Below are 9,852 nucleotides of genomic sequence, written 5' to 3' on the forward strand. Positions count from 1 at the left end.
GGTTACTTTCGCATTCTTCTTCTTTGATAGCGTTTCTAGGGCATCTTATAGTTCGTGGGATGCCGCTGCTGCCACCTCGTGGCGGTATATGAAGTTCGGCATCGACCGTGCCCTGCAGTTCAGTCAATAAACTCGGAGATCAGATGACGCTAAAGAACTGTGCTATTATTCTTTGTCTTACATGTTCAAAGCAACAATATTTGCATCAAGTAGTGAGTAAAATTCGTCGTGTAGTGGTCCCTGGAGAACTGGGTATACTCTCATGTTTCATTTTTATTTTATTTTATTAAGTAGTCCAGAAAAATGTCCTCTTCTAGAAATGGTGACACGCAAGAATTAGAAATCCGTCACTTGTACTTGCTCACAATAATAAAATGGCTTGTTCGGAACACTTTTGTAACACAAGCAGCCTGAAATCATGTCAAAAGTATTTATCATGAGGCAAACATATAAAGTATATGTTATAAAATAAATTACAATATTTAGTTAACAATGAACAAAAATAGTGAAAAACAGTCTGGTTAGACGTTTTGTGCTGAATCGAACTATTTGTCCCCATTCGTGTGTTTTAATTTACTCATACTTACTATATATATATAAAAAAAAAGAGACAATATTAAACACCATGTTTAATGTCATCACTGACAAACATTCCACACCAAGTAATGTCTTCTACTTTGATCAGATTTTATTTTTTTTCCCAAATGGAACAATCTGATCTGGTACCGATTCTAAACATGTTTCTGATCTTAGCAGGCTTCAAAAGACCTTCATGAACCAATATCAGATCTTTCTTCTTTTTTTTTTCAGTGGAATGACTGAAAACAAAGTTTGCGGTTCAACAGCGAGTCGTCGTTGTTTTACAGTGAGCAGCACTTCGCACACCTTCCAGTCGGGTTTTAAAATCCATCACAGCACTGCGACCACTCACAGTGTTTAATGACACCCGCTTCGAGGCAAATCATGTTCGAACCTCCTCTGCCTTTCAGTTACTGGCGCATCTCTTGATTGTTTATGTAACATATTAGGAATAGTTCATAAAGGCGGATTATTTCATATCAACAGTTAACTATAAATCTCAGCAGAGCAAATGTACATGTGGAGTACCCCATGTTTCCATCTTGGGGCCACTTCAGTTTCATCTACAAGCTTCCACTTCTTCAGATAATAGAAAACAACAAAAGACTATCAGCAAAGTTCGCAGAGCGTCTGAGCTCATTTAAATCTCATCACTATCTGTATCGTCCTGATTGCATTCCGCTCGCTTGGCCGCTTTAGAGCGCTTCGTCGTGGTGTGGAAAATCCCGGCGGCGACTCGGCGGGATATAATCCAGCCCTCGGAAAATTTAAGGGAATATATTTTTGCAGCTCAAACATGTGCAGGCATAAGAAAGAAAGGGGGGGGGAGAGAGAGGCATTTGATTGAGGGTGAAGATCGGCAGGCTTGTTAATGGATAAGACATTTATTTTCACTTTACAGGGACTGACATTTGCTCATTGTGTTTTTGTCCCGTTATCTGACATTTGAGCACAACTGAGCAGCGGGCACGCTCCAAAACTCAAACTTGACATCAAAGCCAACAACTACATTTTGATCTCTCCCGTGTGTTTGCGCATGTGTGCAGTCAAACCGTGCTTATAAGAAAAGCTTTTACCGCAAAGTGAGCATGCGAAAGGTTTTTGTCCCGTGTGCGTTGCTGTGTGCGCAATCAAACGTACCTTGTGAGCAAATTTAGCGCCGCAAATGGCACAATGAAAAGGATGTTCTCCTGTGTGCTTCCACATGTGCACGTTCAAATTAGGCCGCGTTATGAAACATTTACCACAAACTGAGCAACTGTAGGGTTTCTCTCCTGTGTGTGTCCTTATGTGTCTTTTCAAATCGGACTTATAAGAGAAGCTTTTATCACAAATGGAGCACGCAAAAGGTTTTTCTCTTGTGTGTGTTCTCACGTGTGTTTCCAAAATGGACTCATGAGAGAAGAGTTGACCGCAAATTGAGCATTTCAAGTTATTTTCTTCCTTGTGCGTTCTCATGTGAGCAGTCCAGTTTTCCTTCTGGGTAAAAAAGCGACCGCAAACTGGACAACTGAAAGCTTTTTCTGCCCTGTGTTTTTTCATGTGTACGTTCAAATTGTACCTGTAAGAGAAGCTTTCGCCACAAAATGAACATGAGAAGGGTTTTTCTCCCGTGTGTTTGTGCATGTGTATTTTCAAAGCGCTCTCATAAGGAAATCTTTGGCTGCAAACAGAGCACCGCAAACTTCCTTTATGACGCCTGCCAGGTGTTTTCAAAGTTTTCTGGTGAGGAGTCGTCTCGTTTTCGCAGCCTCTCAGCTGTTCACTCTCACCGTCTGTGTGGATCGTATCTTGCATGTCGTCATCGTGTGACAGTGGAGCGAAGATCTTGTCTGCAGGCGGTCCTCCGCTGAGCTCTTCACTTGGACCGTGATGATGAAGCCGTGACCACTCGGGCGCTTCCTCCTCCTCGTTTTCATCTTCCACAGGAACAAGACTAAGAGGTAACTTGCTGACGTCAGCTTTTTCCTCTTCTCCTTCTTTCAAGTGTGGTGGCTCCTGATCCTCCTTTTCCTCTTCCAAGAGTGACTCCGCCTCTTCCTCTTTAACACGGTGAGGCCGTGGCTGCTCCAAAGCGGAGCTCCCCCACCACGGATGTGGGGCAAATTCTTCCGGATGGCCAGCCAGCTGCCAAACATCTGCAAGACACGAGCAACAAAAACAGGCTTGAACTCAAATGCAGTTGGGGTTCAGACAAGATTTTTCAAAAAGTCAGTTTAAACTTGGTTTGAGTATTATTATACAGAAACTGAATGAAATTAATACCAAAAATGCCTAAATAAAAATTATATTATATATATATATAGTTTTTATTTTCATATGTATATATATATTTTTTAATGTTGGCATTTTATGTCCTCCGTAAGCAACTGGCTACCAGTTTGACATACATTTCTGAAATTGCTCAAATTACCTTCAATGATGTTATTTATAGTTAATGACATTCAACTATATGAAGGCACTGACCATGTTAATGACTTATCAAGGTAGTTAATAGATAAATGACAATATGGAAGACTTTATTTCTAGAATTATCTTTACAACTTCAAATCTGCAATATTACTAGGAGGTAGAAAATCATCACTGGTTGGAAGAATTCCACAGGCTACTCATGGGTTTCTTGGGGGTTGCCAGGTGTCCACTGGCATCACGTTACCTGCTGTATACAATCATTATTAGCAAGCACACATGGAGATGAGATTAGTGAAGAAAATGGCACCTTTTTTCATCGGAGGTTGCTCGTCAGGTTTTATAAAAGGGCACTTCAACACATGTAACATCTTTATGTATTTGCATTGCATTAAAATGAAAAGTGAAAAAGCCCGTCCCAAGTTATTGTTACTTACATGAATTATACTGTGATTTTATTTATTCGGTCCCACTTGACACCAATTAGGCCGTTTGCTGGCCCCGAAACTACAACGAGATTGAAATGGTGAACTGGATTTTTAGTGAACAAACCTTGGCTGTGCAGCGCCGTTTGTGTGTTGCAAACATCTTCCAGTTGTCGTCGTTGTTGCTCGTTCTCCTCTTTGGCGCGACAAAGTTGCTCCTCGTACGGCGCGACAAAGTTGCTCCTCGTACGACGCGACGGTTCTTTCAAACAAGCCGAAGATTTCGTCGGCGGCCGCCATGAGTCGCTCCCTCACCAACTCCTTCAACATTTTGATGGGTTTTCACGTCGTTGTCTTCGAGATTTTCCGCGCTAGGCCTACGTGTGTTGCTGTTTCCGCATTTTTCTTCTTCGATCATTTTCTAAGGCATCTTATCGTTCATGGGATGCCGCTGCTGCCACCCCGTTGGGTATATGAAGTACGGCATCCACCGTGCCCTGCAGTTTACCTGCAAGTCAATTAACTCGGAGATCAGATGACTTTATTTTACAATGTTCAATGTGAATGACTCCATTGCTCACAGATTCATTATTAATGTTCATCTGAGGAATGCATGGCAGTCTTTATTATCACCAAAAACGACAGACATTAGGCCCAGTACACACATTAAGATAATTGCAAAATATCCTCAGCCAATAATGATGATTCTCATTCTGAACAACGTCGTGAGGAATACAACAATTTAAAGTCAGACACTCTGAATGAGGGTAAAAAAAAAAAGGCTTTCAATTGTTTAGGGTTGCGCCACTACACATCTCAGCATTAAGAGAGGAAAACAGAGACAGTGAAGATAATAATAGAATAGAACTTTATTTGTCATTGTGTACACAATGAAACTTCTTGCAGCAGCATCCTTGCCTTCAACACTGTACCATAAAAAAGACAACAACATAACAATAATAAAAAAATCAAAGAATTTCCAAGGGTCTTGGGGAGTTATTACAAGAGGGAACATGGGCACACAAACAGCGACTGGTTGGAGGCAAATTTATGGCAGTGGGCTAATAACATTTGTACAGCGCGGGAAAAGATTAAAATCTGGATAATACACATAAAAAAAAGATCATAAGTGGTTAAAATATACACAAATATTAGCAGCAGTAGGATGATAATGTTTTAATATTGAGAATCTACTTAGGGTTTGCTGATGTTTCCCACACTCCAGTCCAGTTGGTGGCGCTAATGCACCTGAACGCTGGCTGCCAACGGCCATTCAAGGCAAATAAGAAGCTCTGAAAGTATTTCAACTGACACTTTACATCTACACAGCAGCTCAACACGTTCTAAGTGAAGTCGTAAACACAACACAAACATGACCAAAATATTAGCAGCGACGACAGCAAAGTTTAGCTAAGTCGACGATGAAGATGACAACAATGCGCAGAACATTTACACGTCTTTTGAGAGAACAACCGGATGAAAGCGCGACATGGTGCACTGCAGCAGCAGTTGTTCAAAAATGATCCGGATTTGGAATCCGTTTTACGTTTATGGCAGTTTTTCTAAGTAACATTGGGTTGCAGCACCCTTTTCCACATGACCTCAGATGACCTTTGATCAAGTGGCCCAGAGGATTACTTTCTAATGCTTACTGTGTGTGGTGTATCCGCTTGTGTGCAGTCAAATTGGCCCGCTGAGCATATCTTTCGCCGCACAACGAGCAACGGAAAGGTTTTTCTCCCGTGTGCGTTCTCATGTGCGTTACCACGCAAGATTTAAACGAGAATGTTTTATCACACAGCGAGCAACCGTAAGGTTTTTCTCCCGAGTGTGTCCTCATGTGTGATACCATGTTTGGCTTTAGAATGAATCGCTTCCCACACACTGAACAACTGTAGGGTTTTTCTCCCGTGTGGATTCTTATGTGTGCTACCATGCTGGAATTTTGAGTGAATGTTTTCCCACAAACGGAGCAAATGAAAGGTTTCTCTCCAGTGTGCGTTCTCATGTGTGCCACCAAACTTTCCTTGTGAGCGAATCTTTTCTTGCACAGTGAGCAAGTGAAAGGTTTTTCTCCTGTGTGCGTTCTCATGTGTCGAACCAGGTCGGACTTATTTGTGAATCCTTTACCACAAACGGAGCAAGTGTAGGGTTTTTCTCCCGTGTGTGTTCGCAAGTGTCTTATCAGAGGTCCGTTTTGAGCAAAGCTTTTACCACAAACGGAGCAGCTGCCACCAATCTTCTTGTCGGAGGATTTCAACGCTTTGTCGTCACCTTCGCGGTCTGCCTCGTCGGCGTCTTCCGCGTCGTCGGTGTCTGACAGTGGCGCTAAGAGTTTGTCAGGCGGCGGTCTTCCACGGCAGCGATGAAGCTGAGCCGACTCGGGTTCGTCGTCATCACCACTCTTCATGATGACAAGATTCAGTGGCAACTTGCTGACATCAGTCTCCTCCTCTTCCTCCTTAATGTGGATGGGCTCTGGATCCTCCTCTTTATTTATAATGTGGGGTTCGAGGGGACCTTGTTTATACTCTTTGACGTGGTGGGCCGGCTCCAAACCGAGGCTCCCCATCTGCGGCTGAGGACAAAGTTCTTCCCAACGACCAATCAGCTGCTGGACGTCTGTAGGACACAAGCGCCACAAAAAAATAAGTGACCTGTGTCACAGTAGGCTATATTTCAAAAATGAACTTTTGGCATCAGCCAAAAGCGAATCATCTCAGCTTTACAACAATATATCAACCGCTGAACAACACTACTTATGACATCATTATTACTAATTACAGTTCATCATTACCAGATATATGAATAGTAGGACACACCACATGGCCCTTTGAGCTTTTTGCCAATGGAAACACAAAGCTAGAAGTGAGCAGTGGGTTAAAAGTGTGTGGACATTTAGAAAACCAAAAGACAAAGTATGCTGCTACATTGTGCTGAACTTAATTTAGAAAAATAATTAAATTACGATTTGTTTCCCCACACAAAACAGAACTTTAATCATGGAAAAAAACAACAACACACATTTATTGTTGTGTAACATTCAGACTCATCTCGTAGTACTGTGACTTTCTTCCTCTTAGAAAAAAATCAATACTCCATAGATCATGTAGCTTTATTCTCATACATTACAACAGTTTTTCTCAATCACCCATAAAAATATGACGAATTAAGGGCTATTTCAAACAAGCCCTTTCCCCAAAATGCATGATGTAGAAAAAGCGTTAACATGACCTTTTTAAACGGCACATTGCACCTTTAAAGCATCCACAACAAATTACAAATGCATTCAAACGTTACACTAAAAGCAGCAAAAGGCAAAACAATAAAAAAAAATGTGGAGGAGAGCGAAGAGAAAAACGAGAAAGGTGCGAAAAAGAAATAAAAGGCGAGCGAGCCTGCAGACAGACCTTGTTTGTGCAGCGCATCTTCCAGTTGTGGTCGCCTTTCGGTTTCGTCTCTCGCGTGACAAACTTGATGCTCGCGAGACTCCATCGCTCTTTTAGAAAGCTTTGCTTTGCTTTCTTACCAATTCTTTTATTTGATCGTTTTTGCCACCAGTATGTCGTCGCTCCTTTTTCGCATTTTTGCTAAACGGTCGGACGCCTTTCACTTCATTTGGATTATTAAGGGGGCAATCGAGCATTTAACGTGCATTAGCGCCACCTACTGTGCTGGAGTTTGGGTCGATCAATTACATGTTTTACAAAAAAAAATGCAAGAAAGAAATAAAGGTAAATTTAATAAGAATTAAAATAAGGAGGAAAGCAAAACGAAAAAAAGCAAACATATTACATTCCAAAGATATCCACGTTTAAAAATAAATAAATAAATAAAATAAAACAACACAGTAGGTGGCGGTATTGCGACATAAACGCTGAACACCAGCCGCTTGTAAACACAAGAACAAACGCACACTTTGGAGGTTAGCATAGCATAGCATAGCATAGCCAAGCAAAGCGCGAGATTCTGTTCTTGTGCGCGTTGAACGTCATAGCGTGAAAATGTTGAAGGAGCTGGTGAGGGAGCGACTCATTGCAGCCGCCGACGAAATCTTCGGCCTGTTCGAAACAACCATCGCGTCGTACGAGGCGAAACTTTGCCGGGCGAGAGACGAAACCGAGCGACACCGGCGACAACTCCAAGCTGTTACCAAGACTCAAGTGGTCGTCAGCCTCCAGGGTGCGTTTATTCACCTTTGCAACGTTTTATCAAAGAACATTGAAGTTCTTTGGTTTGATATGAATACTGTGAGAAATTAATAGTAAAGAGCATGAAAATTAATTCATAAACTTTCATTTAAAAGCAACTCTTTGGGTGTTTTCTTAATTTAAATCTGTCGTTTGGGGCCACATGCCTCAAAATCCTATGAGGCAAGGGCCACTTTCACATTTGGAAACTATTTAACACATTCAACCAATAAATGTATGTAGGCCAAGCTTTACTTTTATGCTTAGCCAAGGTTACTAACAGCTCGGTAATAAATCAAAAAGTCTGCCATCCGCGACCTGAAAATAGATTTATAGATCTAAACGGTGTTTGTGTCGTGTCCTGCAGACGTGCAGCAGCTGCTTGGTCGTCAGGAAGAACTTTCTCCTCTGCTGCAGCGGGGCTGCTTCAAGTTGGAGCACGAGGATCCGCAGTCACCCAACGACAAGGAAGAGGAGAAGGTCCATGCCAGCAAGTTCCCACCGACTGGTGTCTGTGTGAAGCCCGAAGACGAAGCGCCCGAGTGTTCCCGGCTTCATCACCACAGTCCAAATGAAGACGACTGTAGAGGACCACCACCGGACAAGCTCCTTGCGCCGCTGTCGGACAACGACAACCTGGAAGAAACTTTGAGGAGTGACGCAGACTGCGAAGGTGACGACAAACAGTCCAAATGCTCCGAAAAGGAAACAACGCCAAGCGACCATAAAAGCTTGCTAACGCCTCAAAAACATGTTGCCGGCTTATTATTTGCAAATAAGGCAATGCACAGAGGAGTAAAACCCTTTAGTTGCTCAATTTGCCGTAAAGGCTTGACACAACGGTCAAGTTTGATTAGACACATGAGAATGCACACAGGAGAAAAACCCTTTCGTTGCTCAACTTGTGGTAAAAGCTTCTCTCAAAAGTCAGCCTTGATATCACACGTGGAAACACACACCCGAGAGATTCCCTTCAGTTGCTCGACTTGCGGTAAAGTATTCTCGAGAAAGAAATACATGGAGTTACACATGGGAATCCACTTGGAGCAGCCGTTCCTTTGCTCCGTTTGCAAGAAAACGTTCCCCTTAAAAGAAAGACTGATATCACACATGAGCAGACACACGCGAGAAAAACGCTTTAGTTGCTCGGTTTGTGGGAAAAAGTTTTGCCGTAAGACGGATCTGGATTGCCACACGAGAACTCACACGGGAGAAAGACCCTTCACTTGCTCAGTTTGTGCCAAATCATTCTCTCGAAAGTACCACATGAAAATACACATGAGAGTTCACACAGGAGAAAAACCTTTCAGTTGCTCAATTTGCGGTAAAGCGTACTCTCGGAAATTAGACATGGATGTGCACATGAGGAAACACACGGGAGAAAAACCTTTCAGTTGTTCAGTTTGTGGTGAAAAATTTGCTCGTTGGAGTCATTTGATGACACACATACAGACACACAAAAGTGGAGAGTGAACGCTTTTTAGAAGTCTGCCTGCACTTCCGTGAAATCCCGGGACCGAGACTTTCGACTTGTTTGTCCCCGTTGGGAATTTCTTTTCCACAAGTCATACATGGACGCCGCAAGATCAACTTTGGCGAAAACGGACAACAACAACACAGCACAATATTCAGTGGGGCCTTGTTTTTTCGGGCAGCGATCACTGCGGGATTGATGCTTTTTGCAAAAATGTGCGCTTGCACCCCGAGGGCGGTGGCATGAGATATTCCGAGTTGTATTTTTCATGTATGGTGGGGATGGTCTGGAACGTAACCGCATCTGTGATGTAGTAAAAATTAGGGTTTCCCCGATCTTTTAAAAAGTCTGATCCGCCGATTTTTTTTTTCATAACAAGCCGCATAAATCTTCAGTGTTCCAATGTTGTTTTATTGAAAAAATATCTTTAAAATAATACAAACGGGTTGTTTTGACTGCACACGAAGCGGTTCCCTCAAATCAAAATGAAAAGCCTATTTGTCATCGCAGCAATGGCTGACTTTTTCAGAACTCTTAAGGAGGGAGGGAGATGAGATTGGTGGAAAAGATGGTTTATTTTGAAGTGATGGGCCGCTCACCCAAAATGAAGGGAACTAAGGGCCAATAAATCAGCCGGCTCCGTCATGTCAAATGAATGAATCCGTCCTTTTTCAGCACATGGGGGATATTATATATGCCCCTAGTTAGTAGAATAAAAAGGGCACAGCGTGAAAAGCACTCTTTCTCGTAGCTTTCTTTCCCAGGCTCACATCCG

At 42.5% G+C, this 9,852-nt stretch overlaps 3 protein-coding genes across 3 annotated transcripts; 1 reads left to right on the forward strand and 2 right to left on the reverse strand.

The window, feature by feature from the left end:
- Positions 1-319: 319 nt before the first annotated feature.
- On the reverse strand, positions 320-3,830 carry LOC144049003 (uncharacterized). Its single transcript, XM_077561546.1, has 2 exons — positions 3,541-3,830; positions 320-2,717 (listed from the first exon to the last, which is right to left on the reverse strand). The coding sequence occupies exon 2, from the start codon at positions 2,374-2,376 to the stop codon at positions 1,585-1,587; it is 792 nt and encodes a 263-aa protein (XP_077417672.1). The 5' UTR covers positions 2,377-2,717; positions 3,541-3,830; the 3' UTR covers positions 320-1,584.
- Positions 3,831-4,020: 190 nt separating this feature from the next.
- Positions 4,021-6,991, reverse strand: LOC144048999 (uncharacterized). Its single transcript, XM_077561539.1, has 2 exons — positions 6,824-6,991; positions 4,021-6,035 (listed from the first exon to the last, which is right to left on the reverse strand). The coding sequence occupies exons 1-2, from the start codon at positions 6,906-6,908 to the stop codon at positions 5,062-5,064; spliced, it is 1,059 nt and encodes a 352-aa protein (XP_077417665.1). The 5' UTR covers positions 6,909-6,991; the 3' UTR covers positions 4,021-5,061.
- Positions 6,992-7,136: 145 nt separating this feature from the next.
- LOC144048995 (uncharacterized) lies at positions 7,137-9,815 on the forward strand. Its single transcript, XM_077561536.1, has 2 exons — positions 7,137-7,595; positions 7,971-9,815. The coding sequence occupies exons 1-2, from the start codon at positions 7,418-7,420 to the stop codon at positions 9,074-9,076; spliced, it is 1,284 nt and encodes a 427-aa protein (XP_077417662.1). The 5' UTR covers positions 7,137-7,417; the 3' UTR covers positions 9,077-9,815.
- The last annotated feature ends 37 nt before the right edge of the window (positions 9,816-9,852 follow it).

This window comes from Vanacampus margaritifer, chromosome 3 (assembly GCF_051991255.1).
Source record: "Vanacampus margaritifer isolate UIUO_Vmar chromosome 3, RoL_Vmar_1.0, whole genome shotgun sequence".
NCBI classification, from domain to species: Eukaryota; Metazoa; Chordata; class Actinopteri; order Syngnathiformes; family Syngnathidae; genus Vanacampus; species Vanacampus margaritifer.